This window comes from Acipenser ruthenus, chromosome 1, assembly GCF_902713425.1.
Source record: "Acipenser ruthenus chromosome 1, fAciRut3.2 maternal haplotype, whole genome shotgun sequence".
Taxonomy (NCBI): Eukaryota; Metazoa; Chordata; class Actinopteri; order Acipenseriformes; family Acipenseridae; genus Acipenser; species Acipenser ruthenus.
In genome coordinates this window covers 18,783,085-18,804,765 of record NC_081189.1, presented here as the reverse complement: position 1 = coordinate 18,804,765, position 21,681 = coordinate 18,783,085, and the positions used below count along the sequence as shown (strand labels likewise).

At 40.8% G+C, this 21,681-nt stretch overlaps 1 protein-coding gene and 2 long non-coding RNA genes across 3 annotated transcripts in view; all 3 read right to left on the bottom strand.

Annotated features, from left to right (window-relative positions):
* The window catches only part of LOC131736991 (probable serine/threonine-protein kinase kinX), an 80,171-nt gene extending 71,804 nt beyond the window's left edge, over nucleotides 1-8,367 (bottom strand). Inside the window, exon 1 of the mRNA XM_059023568.1 lies at nucleotides 7,423-8,367. Within this exon, the coding sequence (XP_058879551.1) occupies nucleotides 7,423-8,355 (933 nt within the window). The 5' untranslated portion in view covers nucleotides 8,356-8,367. The remainder of the gene's footprint in view (nucleotides 1-7,422) is intronic.
* Nucleotides 3,766-4,872, bottom strand: LOC131723172 (uncharacterized). The gene is made up of 2 exons (XR_009320157.1): nucleotides 4,089-4,872; nucleotides 3,766-3,843 (listed from the first exon to the last, which is right to left on the bottom strand). It is a non-coding gene; the product is annotated as an uncharacterized LOC131723172 (long non-coding RNA).
* Nucleotides 8,368-15,460: 7,093 nt separating the features above from the next.
* Nucleotides 15,461-16,542, bottom strand: LOC131723015 (uncharacterized). The gene is made up of 2 exons (XR_009320107.1): nucleotides 15,777-16,542; nucleotides 15,461-15,538 (listed from the first exon to the last, which is right to left on the bottom strand). It is a non-coding gene; the product is annotated as an uncharacterized LOC131723015 (long non-coding RNA).
* Nucleotides 16,543-21,681: the final 5,139 nt, after the last annotated feature.

Genomic DNA, 21,681 nt, shown 5'->3' with positions numbered 1-21,681 from the left:
TGTTTACTTTTATGGTCAAGAGAGGCCCCTAGTGCGTTTAATGCAGTGCTGTGTTTTGTCTGTGATTGGTACAGTAACATACGTTTTTTTTTTTTTTTTTTTTTTTAAACCTTGGTAATATTAATAGTTGCGTCCCTGCAGCGCTTATTCCTTACACAGCTGCAGAGTTCTAGCATCAAGGGTTACCTGTTTCACACTGCAATCACCAGATCCTTTCAGTGCCATTCATATAAATATACAGTACTGTTAGAAAGAAAGGTACACATCTGTACTTAAAAAGGTAGAAATGCTTGTCTCTGTAGTGGTACCTTTCAAGGTACAATATATGTACTTTTTTGGAGGGTGCAAATTTGTACCATTTCGTTTTGTACCTCATATGTCAGTTATGTACCTATTAATGGTACTAATGTCTTGGTACTTATAAGTACCCATCGTGACCAAATTGTAGCGCTTGCTAATTTACCATGACGGGTACAAACACTTGTATTTGTACCTTTAAGGGAACTTTAATTAAAATGTACCCCATAAAAAATGATACAGATTTGTCACTTTATGGTACCACTACAGTGACAAAGCAGTTGTACCATTATAGGTACAGCGGCAAGGCTCCACATTTCACTATGTTCTTTAAGTACAGGCATTTGAATTGGTAGTAAACATAAAGCATGTTTCAAAAACAGTCATAGCTGGTAAGTAGTTTAAAAATGAACAAAGTTAAAAATAATGAAATTGGATGCATAAAAGTATATGTAAAATGAATGGCAGCCAATCTTTTTAACACCTCTGCAAAAATCATTCACTCAAGGACCAATAAAACAGGAATTTCACCTTTTATTAATCATGCATGTAAACAATTACAAAATTATTTTTCATTACAATTCATAGTTATAATATGGGGACAAACATTGGAAATTAAAATAAAGAGCACAATTTCTGGGTGTGTAGTCAAACTCAATTGCCTTTAAAAATAGGTTATATAAGCAGCAGCTTTTCTTAACTTACATTTCTTATTGAATGTTAGGTAATACTTTGAGCATTGTAAAGGTACAGAGGATATGTATTACCAATACATATGTGTTAACCAGATTAATTGCCAAGTCCAGTTGCTGGACAGAGCATAGTAGTCACAGTTGAAAACAAAAAGGAACCTTAATATTCTACAAAAAACAATGATCTAGGTCTGTTGTAGAAGCCGTAGCATTAAACATTTGAGAACCCATAATCTAGATTTTATGTAAAACGCAATAAGCAACAACCTATTTAAAACCAGAATACATTTCACCATAATATAATTTAAAGCCACATATACATATTAAAAACAACTCCAGTTCATAAGAAATTAATGCAATCCAAGTATTATGTTCTGACGACGTAGTTCAGAGGGAGTATTTACAAAGCTTCTAGTGTGCTTTACTATAGGCTACAATTTTTAGTAATGAGTGACAGTGAATTAAATTGAAATTCATATATTAGTGTCTCTTTAGAATGCATGCTAAAATTGCCTTGCAATGAAATGATCATGCTGATTGCTAATTTGTGCAGCATCTTGTTGCTACACAAAGATTATCATCAACTGAATACATGTCAAGTGCCTGAAAATCTATTTCATCTCCTGGTTTTACCACAGTCCAGTCATTATCAAATATTACCCGATAAGCATGGTAGTGTTTCTTATAGGCAACTGGTACTAACATTTTCCCACACAAAAGCCACCGAGTATCCATGTTCAATATGTACTTTATTTGAAAAAATAATGGGATTTCTTCTGCATGTAACAATCCAATAAACACATCCCTTGTAGCATATTTAACACAGTTAATATTAGGATCTGTCATATCAAGTTTTGATTTACAGTATTATTGTAACATGTGCTGAGAACGAATTACTTCTGCACCCTCAAAAAAAGTTAGGTGTCTGAACCAACTGTTCAAGTTCAGGACATTCTGAAATATTGAAACCACTCTGTTGGAGATGATACACAATTAAGGAGTCATAGTTCTCTTTGAAAAATGTGAACAGGAAATTTACATCATCAAGAATGTCCTGCTGAACAGACCGTGGAAGAATGTTCTTTTCTCTGCACTTCAGGATAAAGCTACATACATTTTCTCTGAAATTTTCCATCAACTGACCTAAACTCAAAGGATGACTATGAACATCCTCTGCATTAACATGCTCATATTCCTCCTGACTGATGACTTCTTGAACTACATTTTCATGCGTAACTGTTGTACTATGTTTTCGATAAACATGTCGTCTGTAGGATTCATATTTAAAGAAAGTACACCGACAGTTGTTTAGGCCACACATTATAGTAAAACTTGGTTCATGGGCATGGATTAAGCCAACATGTTGTATTAATTTAACCAATGTATAAGTACTAAATGCACATTTTGGGCAATGGTAATGTGTTCTAAAAGACATTGTTGGTGAAAATTTAATTAAGGAAGTTAGTAATTCGTGCCAGTGTTGTCGGTAGTGGTTTGTCCTGATCTAGTTTCAACTGTAGAACATTCCGTTGCAGGAAAGTCATAGTGTTCTTGAGATGTGTGGGTATGATACATCGTACACAAAGTAACTTAAATGTTGAAACAAGTTAGCCCTGCAGATCAACCCAATCCATCTTGACTAACACCACTGCATTACTCTTGGAGAATACAGAGCTCCACCCAGTGATTTCTAGCAACTGCATGCTTGGATAAGGAGTAGCTGGCTCATTCTCCAATAAAAAAAAAAAACAGGTAAGTCAAACAAATCAGGTGGTAAAGTTTATGTTTCTAACCTTACACTTTAGATGTCTCCTTTTACTAAACTCCAAATACCAGTTGTCCTATAAAATAAACATGGAACCCATTGTATGGTCCTTTTCATATAATGTATTATACTATATTTTGGGAGGGGAAGTGACCTTCAGAATTCTAAATAAGGAAAAAAAAAGTGGGGAAAACAAATTAGTGCGCAGAATGTGTTTTTAGGGTTTTAAAATGTGCAGAGATTGGAAATCATATGAATTACAAGACAAATGTAATTCTTACATATACTTGAATTAATACAGATTGTTTGTTCTGTATCATGACATTGCCCAATGCTTTGGATGGCAGAAAGACTCATGTTGCAGAGCAGTTGGATCCATTCCTGGTTTTACTGGGAGTGTAATAACATACCTGATCTTGTTACCTGTACACAATGTGGCTAATCAAGCTAGTAGTTTTATTTCCATCCCTGAGCTTTGAGGCACATCAAATATATATTCAACTTTTGTTCAGTGTCCAAAGTTTTAGGTTGTGGTTCTTTGGCACTATGTGGTGGTTCAAGTACAGCAGATGTTAGTGCATGGGGAGCTTTTTCCCCTGCTCTCAGGCGGTGTAATCCCACCAGACCAAGGTGGGTATGGAGGCTGTCACACTTCCTTTCTAATGAAACGGAAGGCAAAAGTTGGTCCTAGATTTGTGGTTTCCTCAGCACATACCAGCATTCAGTCAGTTTATAGTCATTTAGCAGACACTTCTCCACAGCGACTTGGAGATGAACTACGCAATAGCAGAGTCACTTACAACAGGAGCTCTGTTTCAAGTCTCATCCTTAAACCAAACAAAAGCCACCATTCTAAAAAGATAGAGGGGAGGCCATTCAGCCCATCTAAAATCAGAGGTGGTTCAGAGGAGCCAACTGATCTCAACTTATTTAACCCAGCCCATTTGTTTACTGGGTACATTTAAAACCAATTCAGATGAGGGACAAAATAACTGAAAAGTACAAAAAAGGTATACAAAAATGTCAACACCTTTATTTAGCAGTCATGATAATCCAATAACTAGACAGAACAGCATCTTCAGTTACCACCTGGAGAAAGAAACACGGATGATCAGTATTAGAATTGCATGCAGAACAAGGGCAATGTGGATTTTAAAAGTGCACCACAACTACAGAGTGCTTCATCTCCAAAAACTAAACAATAAAAAACGTGCCATATCCTCAATAAGACAATTGAAATATTACTTTGCTTCTTCCCATACTCCTCATGGTAGACCCTCCGTACGCCAGTTAAAAGCCACAGAATGTGCAAGAATTAAAAAAAAAAAGCATACCGGCTTCCTCTGCAGACAGAGCCCTCCACTCATCCGCCTCTTCGAAGGGACCAGGCTCCCCAGCCCCCTCATAGTTCTCAGTGTCACTGTGCTCTGGCACCTTGGAGGCATCATAGGTACCTTCCAAATGCTGGTTAGGATCATCAGAATTGTCATTGCCTTCTGCCTCAACATCCAAAAGCCTGTTATAGTCATTCTCGTCAAAGGCATCGTCCTCTGGAGACAGTGCCTCCCGATCCTCTTTGGACACGCCTTCGGAAGACAGCAAGTCCTCCTCCAGTTCAAGAATGGCCGCGCCAGTCTTCCTCTCCCCGTCGTCACCTCCCTGCTTTTCAAGGACCAGCAGGGCATCGCTGCTTATGGTGCTCTTAGTAACTGAGGGGATACATTTAAAAATAAATACATTTTAGCGTACAAGCCAAGGTCTTACCACTGCTACAAGAGTCACTCAAGCAGAAGTTACTGGATCTGCAATTTTTACACCCTTCCCCTTGCTTTCTGGGGGTCGTATACATACCGATGGGCAAAGTCACATCTTCATTTATGCACACAGAGTCACAGCAGGAACAGACACTGTGGTTACCTTCAAGTTCCACCCACCTGAACAGAGACATTAGTAGTTATTCACATGGAACTGCCTCAAGTTACATGCTCCTAGAAAGAGCATGGTGCCTCATTGGAATGCCACCCTCCCAGAACTATGGAAACCAAATCTTTAGTTCTAGAAAATTAACACATCATTAATGGTTGCCTTCATCTTGCACTACCCAAGACATGCAAGGGAGCGATACCTTTAACCCTTAAATGGAACCTACCTGTTCACGTTCTTATCATAGTGGCAAGATTTGGTACTCTGCGTTACCATGCTGTTGCTCGTTACCACCATTGTGCAGTGCATGTAGTACTTGTTTACCTTGGGAATAGAATGGAGAATTATTTCCTTAGCAATATTAGACAGACTATACACCAGATGACTGGAGAGCAACTTGGTCAACTTCTGCAGCTAACCATTTGTGTTCATGCATGCAAGCAGTGCGCGTCAGACATCTTAACTACATTGAATGAGCGTCAGGCCACACCACCTAAACACGGCACGATCATAGCCATTAACTTTGGGCTGCCATTCACTTCATGCAAAAGTCACACTTCCAACACATGCTGGCAATATCGTTTTACGAAGAGTGAACACGGCACTGGTGTCAGAGTAGCAGAAGAAACTCCAATTGCATTGGAAGAGATCTGGGTGCCAAAGCCCAGTATAGGGATGAGCAGGTACAAAGGGAAACCTACCAGAGGGGACAGCGTGTTGAACTGGAAAGCATCAACAATTAAATTGATTGTATTGTTGGTTCTGGGAGGCACAAAATGGGAGCTACAGGTTTCATACTTGCTGTCCACCATGCACCTGGAAAGGGAGGAAGTGCAATGAAAAGAGCATGTGGGTTTCAAGCACAGAACAGGATTGCAAAAAGTAATTTGTAAGCCCTGGCATATTTAAGATGCAATGTCACTGCTGTGGTGTGTTGAGGTAATGCAACTCCAGTGTCAATAAAGTCACTCCCAAGTCATTACCTTGCAACATGCGACACCAAAGCCATATACTACAACTGCCATAAAGTTGAACATTTGCCTCCATCTAAAATTGTAGTTCATGCAAAGTGAACTGCGAGCACAGGGTTGGAGCATCCCTGTGAAGCATTATCAGTCATGCAGTGGTTTTAGAACAGCTGACCTCCACAGAAAGCCAGGAGAGCAGCATCCAGGTTTTCATAGAATAACCAATAGTCTTACCCATAATTCTCAATCACTGTGTATCTGGGCGTTGAATTTGAAGCTGGAGATGCGGTTGCATAACAGCTGTGGATGAAAAGCTTTGTCCCAGGAATAGTAAGATTGGTAGTAGCTTGAAAGTGTATGGGTTGTCCAAGGTAGAATGTATTCATCATGCGCTCAGGAACCCAGTCACCTAAGGAGTAAAAAAAACCCACACAAGGTGGGAGGGTGGAACAGACAGTTGAAGCATGCAGTTGGGGGGGGGGGGGATTAGCATTAAAACGGGACACTATTTTGACATGTGGACTCCCAGGAGAACCACAGTACAGTGTAGCACCCCCGCTTCAACAGTACTTGTCCTCATCTGTATACACCCTATTTAAAATCATAGATAATAGGGAACCCTTAATGATATACAGATCCCAAGACATGCTGTAGGTACTACACTACGCTTTATATAGTTATATAACCGTTGAAGAGTTCTGCTTACCATTAATTATTTTTAGGGCAAAGCCGTATGGGGTCTTGAGACTCTTGAACCGAGTTGGATTCCTCCAAAGCGGACGAATACCGTGCCTGTAGACATGGTGATACCTACAAACAGGAAGAATCAAGCGGACGAGTTTTTCAATGCAATATGACTCTTGGACATTAGCTTTGTTAAACCGCTTTTAAAACCGGGGTGATTTAAAAGAATAAACAAGTCCGCTTTTGCCATGCCGTATAATTAGAAAGAGGTTCCTTACCTATAGTAACGACACTGAAGGGGTACAGTGAATGGCATAGATCTCCGAATTGTACTGTTTTGCACAGATGGAACATATTTAAGGACGTTCTTGTACACCAACTGTCCAGCTTCCACCTTGAAGGTGGTGTAGAAAGAGAATATGAAGTTAGAACATCGGAAAGCAGGTTTAAAATGACACACAAATAAAAGCACACACTACATACATAGGAATCGTAACGTTACACATTGTGCATGAAACTACATTGATGTATATTAAAAAAAAGCGCCACCCCACACACCCTGATGCATCATCCATTGCTTGTAACAGTCAAGTGAAGCTAGAAATATGTAAAGTCAGAACTCTCTACGGCATGGGATACTCACAGACGCCTGGCTTCCACATTCTTTGAGACCGTATGTAAAGAGAAGATACCCACCAGAGACTCCATTGCTTCTGCAGCTGGTCCCCAGAGTCAACTGGCCTGCTTTACACTTGAATCCATACAGGTCAGTCCTTACCCTCACGTACATTTTGTTTTCGCTGCACAACACGCGGACCGCTGCAGCAAGACTAATGGGTAGCGGCCGGGGCATAGGAACAGGCTTGGGATTCATGACCTTTTGGAGCTCAGGCGGCACGGGCACGTTGAAAGGGATCACCCGAGGGCTAAGCAGCTTGAAAGGAAAGGGAGTGACAGGCACTGGGATGCCGTAAGGCGGAATAAACTTCACAGGGTAAGGCCTTGGTTGTATTGGAGGTTGAACCGGAACATTTTCCTCACTGTGTATCTCCGACTCAACCTGCTGAATGGTATCGTGCTCCTCGCCCTGCACCTGCTCAATGGGGTCGTGCTCCTCGCCCTGCACAATGGGGTCGTGCTCCTCGCCCTGCACCTGCACAATGGGGTCGTGCTCCTCGCCCTGCACAATGGGGTCGTGCTCCTCGCCCTGCACAATGGGGTCGTGCTCCTCGCCCTGCACAATGGGGTCGTGCTCCTCGCCCTGCACAATGGGGTCGTGCTCCTCGCCCTGCACCTGCTCAATAGGGTCGTGCTCCTCGCCCTGCACAATGGGGTCGTGCTCCTCGCCCTGCACAATGGGGTCGTGCTCCGCGCCCTGCACAATGGGGTCGTGCTCCTCGCCCTGCACAATGGGGTCGTGCTCCTCGCCCTGCACAATGGGGTCGTGCTCCTCGCCCTGCACAATGGGGTCGTGCTCCTCGCCCTGCACAATGGGGTCGTGCTCCTCGCCCTGCACAATGGGGTCATGCTCCTCGCCCTGCTCAATGGGGTCGTGCTCCTCGCCCTGTACCTGCTCAATAGGGTCATACTCCTCGCCCTGTACCTGCTCAATAGGGTCATACTCCTCACCCTGTACCTGCTCAATAGGGTCATACTCCTCACCCTGTACCTGCTCAATAGGGTCGTACTCCTCGCCCTGTACCTGCTCAATAGGGTCGTACTCCTCGCCTTGCACCTGCTCAATGGGGTCGTACTCCTCGCCCTGTACCTGCTCAATGGGGTCGTACTCCTCGCCCTGTACCTGCTCAATGGGGTCGTACTCCTCGCCCTGCACTTGCTCAGTAGGATCATTTCCCTTGCTGCGTAGCTCGCTATACGTCTCTGTTTCGCCGTGCTCCGCAGAGATCTGCAAAGCAAAAATACCTGCAACTGAAAAGCAGGAAAAAAGGAGGAAAAACTGCATCGCCGATGGAACGGAACGGCGCAATGACCGGGACGCTCCACGGCACCCAGCAAACAACTCCATTATACCCTTAACAAGAACCGAAGAGATACCATTGTTTTTCCAGACCACACTTTTATAGCGCTTCCCATTAACAATAATCACCTGTGACCAATGCCAGCTAATTACCCCTGTAGTCAAATGTGACGATCACCTTTAACACCTTCAATGGACTCCAGTTAAATCAGATGATTCTTCTTGATAACCTCCCATTCAATCGACTGATTCTAGTCAGATCGGGTGTCAAATGTCAGTCTGTCTCTCGTGTGCTGGCAGTTGCTTTTGTTTTTTCTTTATTTTGATTTGCAAATCTAACCCGTAATCTTTGCAGAAACGCATTTATTTGAGTCGTATTGCGTTGCTAGAACTGCAGGACATAGTAGTAATGCTTGGGATACCACTGCACCTGTATGATTCAAACCACGAGCCAATTTTCTAGCCGCTTTGGTGGTAATCCTACACTATATGTTTAGAACATGTAGCTCAAAAATAATAATTAAACGGGAGAGCTATTTCTTATTTAATGTGACGTCACTTCCATATGTTATATAATAAATATTCTATATGCTATAGAACCAATGTTACCCTCCCTTCCATTCAATCACTTCCAATTATTGGTCCCGACATTTTTCTCCAAAATTTAAAAAATGTCCCGATTTCCAAGGGCGCCAGATTAGCACTCGTTACTTTAATTACAGAAACACTCGGCAATCATATTCAAAAATATGGTTCCAGAATAATATTTTGAATCTAGGTTCCTGTATGCCTACTAAATAAAAAATATTAAAAATGATCTAAATTAAGGGTAAAAATGCAATACATCTGGCTATAACATCTAGTTGAACCTGGGCACGAACTGGAAATTGAAGGCGGCGTGCTTGTGCCGCAGTCAGAGGTTGTTTTTCTTAGTTTAATGCTAAAGCACTATATTCAAATAAGCAGCATGCTTAAAAAAAATAGGTCAGAATCGCAAAAATAAATAAATAAAGTTATGAGCACTTCTACCTAGAACAGCCAAAAGTAGTCATTTTGACGGCTTGCTACAACACATGCTTTTATTGTTAGTTTAACCTACAATACGCTATGTTTTTTTAAAACGTATACAAGCCTGTTTGTTATCTGTACCTCCGAGTTTACAGCAGTATGTATTTGAATAGAATAGAATATTGCTCTTGACTTCTAGATATGTGTTATCCAAATATCTAGTGTAATCCTATCAATTCCTTGGAGACCTGCCGTCTGGCTGTCTAAGTGAGCATATATAGTCTGCTGTATTATAATATTACTGTTACAAGAATTGTTCGATAAATCCTTGATATTTTTGCGTTTTGATCTGAGAGCAACTACAAATATATTTGCCTTGGCATCAGAAATTTGGAACGACTTCATTGAAAACAAAAATGCCTGTTTCAAGCTAAACATAAAACATTACATGGACAAGCAGCTGTTTTCGACAAAAGCACGGTGTCGCTGGACAAACAAACCTGTCAAATATGGGATCAGGTTTTGGCTGGCAGCGGACCTGCCCCTACCTGTGCAAAGATAAAACTCGCCCCCCGCTGGTCAGAGACTGGGTGACAGTGTGTTAGGCTGATGTAACCGTGCTTAGGAAAAGAGATGGATGTTACCAATATACATATCTATTATTTCACTGTAATTAGCGAAACAGTTGAAGAAAATACCGGGGAAAATATCAGCAGGATATATCTCTTATAATGCTAGCCACGGTGCTTTGGCAGAAACATTTGGCTCAGAAAACTGCAAAGCTGCAGGGAAACGCAGCTCAAACTGGATACAATGCGTAGCCATCAAGTGACACACGCATCAGACAACAATGCCAGGTAACTAAATGCAATACAAATAAAACTTCTGATAGCTGTGCCGAGTGTGAAAGAGCAGTATGTGGTAAATGCACACAAGTTGATAAGCGTTACATCTGTGTGGATTGTGCTAATATGGGGGCTACTTTGAAGCATGTTTCCCTGAATGCGCATTCCCGTTACACTTTGGGAACGGAGTTATTTTCTTTTTTATGTTATTTTTTATAAATAATTATTTCGATTTTACAATTGTGTATGTAGGCCTACATATAACCAGTTCGCAGCTGGTTACACAATATTTTCAATACTTCTGATCAGACTGATACTTCTGATCAGACATTATAGTTTTTCATTTTCTGGAAGTCGTGCTATGCAGTAGGGCAATGGTCGGCAACTGTAAAATGCAGCTGTATTTCATTTTTCAAATACATATTTTTCTTTTATCACTTACAATTCATATATATATATATATATATATATATATATATATATATATATATATATATATAATGTTCTAATCTGTATATTTAGTTATCCAGACCACATAATGTACCGTACTGTGCTAAGTACTTTGTGCTGTAAGATTTCTAAGGGATGACAGCCAAACTGGATATGTGAGTGTAAATTTGGTAGTTATATTCATATAAGAATTAGCCAAATAAACATTAATTTGTCAAAATTATGCAGCGTTAAATATATTTTTACTAGTTGATATGTAGTTTTTATAGCCATATAATGGACATAGGTTTAACTTTCTATCATTGTTTCAGGCTACTGTACTTGAAATACTGAGAAATAAATTCAAAAAAGAGAGAAAGTCACTTAGTTCAGTGGAGACTTTAGAAGACATGAAAAAAAGTTTGGTGCTGTGGGTCGAGGAAGGAAGCGTGCTTTAATTGCACCAGAGCAACAGCAACCGCTCATGAAAAAGAGAAGAGAATCTGTAAGCCTAACTCTTGGATCTGCATTGACAGAAATAGATTGAAACAGTACATTTCAAATTATTTATTTTTAATTTACATATAATTATACTTTATATATGTGCATACATGTGATTGTGTAGTTTATTAGCTAATTGGCTTTCATGGACAGTACTTGATCTTTAGCATTTTCTCAAAGAAAAGCACAGAGAATACATGCAGTAAATGTCTGATCAGAAGTATTGAATTACTCAACGTTATGGTAAATATTGCAGATGCAAAGTGAGGAGTTCCCAGGAGAAGACGAGCATAGTATTGCAAAACACTTGGACTCCATAAGAAAAGAAATAACGAAACTGAGGCCGAACATTGAAGCCATATGTGACAGCATGAATAGAATTGTACACACTCGGGAAAGAATGATGGAGAAGAAGTCAACTGAAGAAGTCCTTGGTCTGTTTCCATTCCTAAAGCATCCTAAACTGGTAGGTACTAGTTTTTATTCTACTATGGTGATTGATCAGAAATTAATATTTTTAGTTATAAGCATGTATAATCACTTTAATTAGTCCTCCTAGGTGACCTTTCTGCATCAGCAATCCACCTGCTCCAGCTTTGACAAAACTCCAGTGCTCCTGGTTTTTCCCATGCAACTTCTTTCTGCTCGCGTTCAATTTAGTTTGATTTTGTTTTATTTATTGATTTTTTTTAACTACTACATTATTTATAATTATTCAACTCAATTATTCAACTTTTTTACAGCTCTGTAGGGTCGCCTTGGATAAAGGCATCTGATAAATAAATAAATAAATAAATAAATATAATAATAACTTTACCATCTGTATTTTAGCTGTTGCACAAAGTAGAACTACATTTTGGAGTAAACTTGGAACGGAACCTAAAGAGTGGCCTATCCAGAATGGTAGATCCTATTTTCAGACTCTCTAGTGGGCCTCTTCTAACTAATGTGATGTCCTACATTGAAGATGCTTCAGATAAGACACAGGAAAATGGTAATGTATAAGAAATATTTATTGTACATCAAATTGTTTTGACCTATCTCAGAATAGGATCTATAAATAACTATTAAACAGAACATGATGCAACTTCATTTCGTACACTTAGAGCATAATATTTCATGGGGAAGATAGCTGGTATTTAACTCTCACGGGCATAAAAACCAATGTGAAAAACCTGCATAAACAGGTTTTTAGAAACTTTGTTGATACTGTTCTTAACATTTTTTTGCTCCAATCCATAATAACATTTGTATCAGTGGTGGTCAGTCCTGGTCCTGGAGAGCTACAGTCTTGTGTGTTTTTTTAGGTACCTTTAAATCATTTAAACTATTCTTTATCTGTGCAGTTTAGCAAATAATGAATTCATGAATGTAACTGAGAGCACTGGTGGAATTATTAATTATTAATTATTAATTATTATTATTATTATTATTATTATTATTTCTTAGGAGACGCCCTTATCCAGGGCGACTTACAATTGTTACAAGATATCACATTATTTTTACATACAATTACCCATTTATACAGTTGGGTTTTTACTGGAGCAATCAAGGTAAAGTACCTTGCTCAAGGGTACAGCAGCAGTGTCCTCCACCTGGGATTGAACCCACCACCCTCCGGTTAAGAGTCCAAAGCCCTAACCACTACTCCACACTGCTGCTTAAGTTAATATTAGTTTCTGGGGAAACATGGATGTGTCTACACAGTACTTCTGTTAATCCAACCGTCTTGTATGTCACTTACATTTTTGCATATATCTGGAGAACTGCTTATTAAACTGTTATTAAACTTTTCACTGCTAATTCTACTCTATTTAGCACATACTGGTAATACACTGGTGATGCAAAGCCACAGATCCTTTACCTCTCAGACCAGAGTTGCTCAACACTCTTCCGTGTGGTTTGTACTTTGTGTTGACCAAGTAAGTTAATTGAGCTCTACTTTTTAAATGTAGCTTAACTGAATTGATGTATTTAATGTTAAGTACAAAGCCAAATTATCATTTAGAGATATCTCAAAATGAGTTTGAGATATCACAAAATTAATTCCAGATATCTGTAAACCATTTTGAGATATCTTAAAATATGTTACGATATCTCGAATTATTTCAAAATATCTTAAAATATTTTAAGATATCTTCAACTGATTTAAGGATATTTTGAAATATTTAAAGATATCTGTTAAATATTTAAAGGTATCTCTTAATTTGGCTTGCCATAAATTTGTACTTAATGAATTATGAGGGAGACTTGTAGGCAATTAACAATCCCTTTAAAGTAGCCGCAGCCCCACCACACGAGCCGCCACTGCTTGTAGGTATGGTGAGATGCTGCTGAAGTACAATTACACATAATTTAAAACAAATATTTTACAAATCATTTAGTTTAGCCAAATATATTCATTGTTGAATAAAGTTTTTAATTATTATTATTTTAAAATCTATACATGTACCACCATCACCTACGGCAACTATCGTTTTCAAGGGAACAACAAGCCCATTGGCAGCAGATGACATCTCTGTTTGTGTTGATGGAATTGAGATACTCAGTGATTATTGTCCAGGAATGGATATCACCCTTGCTGTTGAATGTATTTTTTCTCTTTATTTTTCCTTGGGCATTGAGTATCCTAAAGCTCTAAAAAATGGTCTGACTTTCATGGAACGGTACTTCATGAAGCCGAGTACCTCTGACAAAGTACCTTTGCCAGTGTTAAAGATGTACAGTCAAATAACTGCACTTTTACTTGGGGAATAATGATATTGATCTGATGGAATGCCATTTTAACATTTAATCTGAAATTAAATGAATTTATTGTATCAACAATTTAATTTGATTACAAAAACAGAATGTTTGATATAAAAATGTAATTGTACATATCAAAAAAATATTTCTTTTAAATGTAAATGGCTGATTAGAAAATTAATTGTTTCTAACAAATGTAAATTGTTTTTAATAGAAGTTTTGATCTACAAAAAACTAATACACTTTCAGTTTTAATTTATAGATATCATAAACTCATAATAAGCTCTGATCTAAATACTGTACTCTATCTCTTCTAATTTGTGCCACCAAAAAATGAATAAGAAAAAAGAAACCCACATTCATCAGTTTCAATATGCATTTTATCTAAAGTTTTTCAAAGTCTATTACATGTTCTTGAAAATGTATTTTGTGTAAGTTCCAGGAAAATCTGTGGGATGCATAGATTTATTTTCCAGTTTGCTCCGAGACACTTTTTTTTCACTGTGTAAATAATATGGTTTAATTATTAAAAACACACAGGTCGAATAAAACTCATATATAACTAAACCTGAAACTGAAACTACACTAATGGTTTAACCTGTAAAAACACTAAATTGTTATATAAATGTTTAATAAATAAAAATTGTTGGCATCTTGAATTGAGTGATTTATCAAAGCAGTTACACTTCTGAGGTTGGGGGATTCTAAAGGATGTGAAGACCTCTTAAAGGTATACATTTGTTTTTTTCTCAGATGAACCACAAGTTTCTACATATCACTAAACTGGTGTTTCCATATTAACTAAAACAACCCTCCATAGAATGTTGATTGTAATGTTCATTAGAGTAACTCTGATAGTTCTATATTAAACCTCAATACAAGGTTCTTCAGAGGAACCAATATGGTTCTGTATTATACCATTAATATAAAAATCATGGTGGTTCTTTATTAAACCCCTAATGCAGGGTTCTTCCAAAGAACCATTTTAAAAGGTTCCATATGGCACTTCAAAATTGTTCCAAATCTATACCAGCAGATAGAACCTTTTAGTGGCTAATCAAGCTAGTAGTTTTATTTCCATCCCTGAGCTTTGAGGCACATCAAATATATATTCAACTTTTGTTCAGTGTCCAAAGTTTTAGGTTGTGGTTCTTTGGCACTATGTGGTGGTTCAAGTACAGCAGATGTTAGTGCATGGGGAGCTTTTTCCCCTGCTCTCAGGCGGTGTAATCCCACCAGACCAAGGTGGGTATGGAGGCTGTCACACTTCCTTTCTAATGAAACGGAAGGCAAAAGTTGGTCCTAGATTTGTGGTTTCCTCAGCACATACCAGCATTCAGTCAGTTTATAGTCATTTAGCAGACACTTCTCCAAAGCGACTTGGAGATGAACTACGCAATAGCAGAGTCACTTACAACAGGAGCTCCGTTTCAAGTCTCATCCTTAAACCAAACAAAAGCCACCATTCTAAAAAGATAGAGGGGAGGCCATTCAGCCCATCTAAAATCGGAGGTGGTTCAGAGGAGCCAACTGATCTCAACTTATTTAACCCAGCCCATTTGTTTACTGGGTACATTTAAAACCAATTCAGATGAGGGACAAAATAACTGAAAGTACAAAAAAGGTATACAAAAATGTCAACACCTTTATTTAGCAGTCATGATAATCCAATAACTAGACAGAACTGCATCTTCAGTTACCACCTGGAGAAAGAAACACGGATGATCAGTATTAGAATTGCATGCAGAACAAGGGCAATGTGGATTTTAAAAGTGCACCACAACTACAGAGTGCTTCATCTCCAAAAACTAAACAAAAAACGTGCCATATCCTCAATAAGACAATTGAAATATTACTTTGCTTCTTCCCATACTCCTCATGGTAGACCCTCCGTACGCCAGTTAAAAGCCACAGAATGTGCAAGAATTAAAAAAAGCATACCAGCTTCCTCTGCAGACAGAGCCCTCCACTCATCCGCCTCTTCGAAGTGACCAGGCTCCCCAGCCCCCTCATAGTTCTCAGTGTCACTGTGCTCTGGCACCTTGGAGGCATCATAGGTACCTTCCAAATGCTGGTTCGGATCATCAGAATTGTCATTGCCTTCTGCCTCAACATCCAAAAGCCTGTTATAGTCATTCTCGTCAAAGGCATCGTCCTCTGGAGACAGTGCCTCCCGATCCTCTTTGGACACGCCTTCGGAAGACAGCAAGTCCTCCTCCAGTTCAAGAATGGCCGCGCCAGTCTTCCTCTCCCCGTCGTCACCTCCCTGCTTTTCAAGGACCAGCAGGGCATCGCTGCTTATGGTGCTCTTAGTAACTGAGGGGATACATTTAAAAATAAATACATTTTAGCGTACAAGCCAAGGTCTTACCACTGCTACAAGAGTCACTCAAGCAGAAGTTACTGGATCTGCAATTTTTACACCCTTCCCCTTGCTTTCTGGGGGTCGTATACATACCGATGGGCAAAGTCACATCTTCATTTATGCACACAGAGTCACAGCAGGAACAGACACTGTGGTTACCTTCAAGTTCCACCCACCTGAACAGAGACATTAGTAGTTATTCACATGGAACTGCCTCAAGTTACATGCTCCTAGAAAGAGCATGGTGCCTCATTGGAATGCCACCCTCCCAGAACTATGGAAACCAAATCTTTAGTTCTAGAAAATTAACACATCATTAATGGTTGCCTTCATCTTGCACTACCCAAGACGTGCAATGGAGCGATACCTTTAACCCTTAAATGGAACCTACCTGTTCACGTTCTTATCATAGTGGCAAGATTTGGTACTCTGCGTTACCATGCTGTTGCTCGTTACCACCATTGTGCAGTGCATGTAGTACTTGTTTACCTTGGGAATAGAATGGAGAATTATTTCCTTAGCAATATTAGACAGACTATACACCAGATGACTGGAGAGCAACTTGGTCAACTTCTGCAGCTAACCATTTGTGTTCATGCATGCAAGCAGTGCGCGTCAGACATCTTAACTACATTGAATGAGCGTCAGGCCACACCACCTAAACACGGCACGATCATAGCCATTAACTTTGGGCTGCCATTCACTTCATGCAAAAGTCACACTTCCAACACATGCTGGCAATATCGTTTTACGAAGAGTGAACACGGCACTGGTGTCAGAGTAGCAGAAGAAACTCCAATTGCATTGGAAGAGATCTGGGTGCCAAAGCCCAGTATAGGGATGAGCAGGTACAAAGGGAAACCTACCAGAGGGGACAGCGTGTTGAACTGGAAAGCATCAACAATTAAATTGATTGTATTGTTGGTTCTGGGAGGCACAAAATGGGAGCTACAGGTTTCATACTTGCTGTCCACCATGCACCTGGAAAGGGAGGAAGTGCAATGAAAAGAGCATGTGGGTTTCAAGCACAGAACAGGATTGCAAAAAGTAACTTGTAAGCCCTGGCATATTTAAGATGCAATGTCATTGCTGTGGTGTGGTGAGGTAATGCAACTCCAGTGTCAATAAAGTCACTCCCAAGTCATTACCTTGCAACATGCGACACCAAAGCCATATACTACAACTGCCATAAAGTTGAACATTTGCCTCCATCTAAAATTGTAGTTCATGCAAAGTGAACTGTGAGCACAGGGTTGGAGCATCCCTGTGAAGCATTATCAGTCATGCCGTGGTTTTAGAACAGCTGACCTCCACAGAAAGCCAGGAGAGCAGCATCCAGGTTTTCATATAATAACCAATAGTCTTACCCATAATTCTCAATCACTGTGTATCTGGGCGTTGAATTTGAAGCTGGAGATGCGGTTGCATAACAGCTGTGGATGAAAAGCTTTGTCCCAGGAATAGTAAGATTGGTAGTAGCTTGAAAGTGTATGGGTTGTCCAAGGTAGAATGTATTCATCATGCGCTCAGGAACCCAGTCACCTAAGGAGTAAAAAAAAAAAAACCCACACAAGGGGGGGGGAGGGAACAGACAGTTGAAGCATGCAGTTGGGGGGGGGGGGGGGGATTAGCATTAAAACGGGACGCTATTTTGACATGTGGACTCCCAGGAGAACCACAGTACAGTGTAGCACCCCCGCTTCAACAGTACTTGTCCTCATCTGTATACACCCTATTTAAAATCATAGATAATAGGGAACCCTTAATGATATACAGATCCCAAGACATGCTGTAGGTACTACACTACGCTTTATATAGTTATATAACCGTTGAAGAGTTCTGCTTACCATTAATTATTTTTAGGGCAAAGCCGTATGGGGTCTTGAGACTCTTGAACCGAGTTGGATTCCTCCAAAGCGGACGAATACCGTGCCTGTAGACATGGTGATACCTACAAACAGGAAGAATCAAGCGGACGAGTTTTTCAATGCAATATGACTCTTGGACATTAGCTTTGTTAAACCGCTTTTAAAACCGGGGTGATTTAAAAGAATAAACAAGTCCGCTTTTGCCATGCCGTATAATTAGAAAGAGGTTCCTTACCTATAGTAACGACACTGAAGGGGTACAGTGAATGGCATAGATCTCCGAATTGTACTGTTTTGCACAGATGGAACATATTTAAGGACGTTCTTGTACACCAACTGTCCAGCTTCCACCTTGAAGGTGGTGTAGAAAGAGAATATGAAGTTAGAACATCGGAAAGCAGGTTTAAAATGACACACAAATAAAAGCACACACTACATACATAGGAATCGTAACGTTACACATTGTGCCTGAAACTACAATGACGTATATTAAAAAAAGCGCCACCCCACACACCCTGATGCATCATCCATTGCTTGTAACAGTCAAGTGAAGCTAGAAATATGTAAAGTCAGAACTCTCTACAGCATGGGATACTCACAGACGCCTGGCTTCCACATTCTTTGAGGCCGTATGTAAAGAGAAGATACCCACCAGAGACTCCATTGCTTCTGCAGCTGGTCCCCAGAGTCAACTGGCCTGCTTTACACTTGAATCCATACAGGTCAGTCCTTAACCTCACGTACATTTTGTTTTCGCTGCACAACACGCGGACCGCTGCAGCAAGACTAATGGGTAGCGGCCGGGGCATAGGAACAGGCTTGGGATTCATGACCTTTTGGAGCTCAGGCGGCACGGGCGCGTTGACAGGGATCACCCGAGGGCTAAGCAGCTTGAAAGGAAAGGGAGTGACAGGCACTGGGATGCCGTAAGGCGGAATAAACTTCACAGGGTAAGGCCTTGGTTGTATTGGAGGTTGAACCGGAACATTTTCCTCACTGTGTATCTCCGTCTCAACCTGCTGAATGGTATCGTGCTCCTCGCCCTGCACCTGCGCAATGGGGTCGTGCTCCTCGCCCTGCACCTGCGCAATGGGGTCGTGCTCCTCGCCCTGCGCAATGGGGTCGTGCTCCTCGCCCTGCGCAATGGGGTCGTGCTCCTCGCCCTGCGCAATGGGGTCGTGCTCCTCGCCCTGCGCAATGGGGTCGTGCTCCTCGCCCTGCGCAATGGGGTCGTGCTCCTCGCCCTGCGCAATGGGGTCGTGCTCCTCGCCCTGCGCAATGGGGTCGTGCTCCTCGCCCTGCGCAATGGGGTCGTGCTCCTCGCCCTGCGCAATGGGGTCGTGCTCCTCCCCTTGCACCTGCTCAATGGGGTCGTGCTCCTCGCCCTGTACCTGCTCAATGGGGTCGTGCTCCTCTCCCTGTAGCTGCTCAATAGGGTCGTGCTCCTCGCCCTGTACCTGCTCAATGGGGTCGTACTCCTCGCCCTGTACCTGCTCAATGGGGTCGTACTCCTCGCCCTGTACCTGCTCAATGGGGTCGTACTCCTCGCCCTGTACCTGCTCAATGGGGTCGTTCTCCTCGCCTTGCACCTGCTCAATAGGGTCGTACTCCTCCCCTTGCACCTGCTCAATGGGGTCGTGCTCCTCGCCCTGTACCTGCTCAATGGGGTCATACTCCTCTCCCTCTACCTGCTCAATGGGGTCGTACTCCTCACCTTGCTCAATAGGGTCGTTCTCCTCCCCTTGCACCTGCCCAATGGGGTCGTGCTCCTCGCCCTGTACCTGCTCAATGGGGTCGTACTCCTCGCCCTGTACCTGCTCAATGGGGTCGTGCTCCTCGCCCTGTACCTGCTCAATGGGGTCGTACTCCTCGCCCTGTACTTGCTCAGTAGGATCCTTTCCCTTGCTGCGTAGCTCGCTATACGTCTCTGTTTCGCCGTGCTCCGCAGAGATCTGCGAAGCAAAAATACCTGCAACTAAAAAGCAGGAAAAAAGGAGGAAAAACTGCATCGCCGATGGAACGGAACGGCGCAATGACCGGGACGCGCCACGGCACCCAGCAAACAACTCCATTATACCCATAACAAGAACCGAAGAGATACCTTAGTTCTTCCAGACCACACTTTTATAGCGCTGCCCATTAACAATAATCACCTGTGACCAATGCCAGCTAATTACCCCTGTAGTCAAATGTGACGATCACCTTTAACACCTTCAATGGACTCCAGTTAAATCAGATGATTCTTCTTGATAACCTCCCATTCAATCGACTGATTCTAGTCAGATCGGGTGTCAAATGTCAGTCTGTCTCTCGTGTGCTGGCAGTTGCTTTTGTTTTTTCTTTATTTTGATTTGCAAATCTAACCCGTAATCTTTGCAGAAACGCATTTATTTGAGTCGTATTGCGTTGCTAGAACTGCAGGACATAGTAGTAATGCTTGGGATACCACTGCACCTGTATGATTCAAACCACGAGCCAATTTTCTAGCCGCTTTGGTGGTAATCCTACACTATATGTTTAGAACATGTAGTTCAAAAATAATAATTAAACGGGAGAGCTATTTCTTATTTAATGTGACGTCACTTCCATATGTTATATAATAAATATTCTATATGCTATAGAACCAATGTTACCCTCCCTCCCATTCAATCACTTCCAATTATTGGTCCCGACATTTTTCTCCAAAATTTAAAAAATGTCCCGATTTCTAAAGGCGCCAGATTAGCACTCGTTACTTTAATTACAGAAACACTCGGCAATCATATTCAAAAATATGGTTCCAGAATAATATTTTGAATCTAGGTTCCTGTAGCCCTACTAAATAAAAAATATGCAAAATGATCTAAATTAAGGGTAAAAAAGCAATACATCTGGCTATAACATCTAGTTGAACCTGGGCACGAACTGGAAATTGAAAGCGGCGTGCTTGTGCCGCAGTCAGAGGTTGTTTTTCTTAGTTTAATGCTAAAGCACTATATTCAAATAAGCAGCATGCTTAAAAAAAAATAGGTCAGAATCGCAAAAATAAATAAATAAAGTTATGAGCACTTCTACCTAGAACAGCCAAAGGTAGTCATTTTGACGGCTTGCTACAACACATGCTTTTATTGTTAGTTTAACCTACAATACGCTATGTTTTTTTAAAACGTATACAAGCCTGTTTGTTATCTGTACCTCCGAGTTTACAGCAGTATGTATTTGAATAGAATAGAATATTGCTCTTGACTTCTAGATATGTGTTATCCAAATATCCAGTGTAATCCTATCAATTCCTTGGAGAACTGCCGTCTGGCTGTCTAAGTGGGCATATATAGTCTGCTGTATTATAATATTACTATTATAAGAATTGTTCGATAAATCCTTGATATTTTTGCGTTTTGATCTGAGAGCAACTACAAATATATTTGCCTTGGCATCAAATATTTGGAACGACTTCATTGAAAACAAAAATGCCTGTTTCAAGCTAAACATAAAACATTACATGGACAAGCAGCTGTTTCCGACAAAAGCACGGTGTCGCTGGACAAACAAACCTGTCAAATATGGGATCAGGTTTTGGCTGGCAGCGGACCTGCCCCTACCTGTGCAAAGATAAAACTCGCCCCCCGCTGGT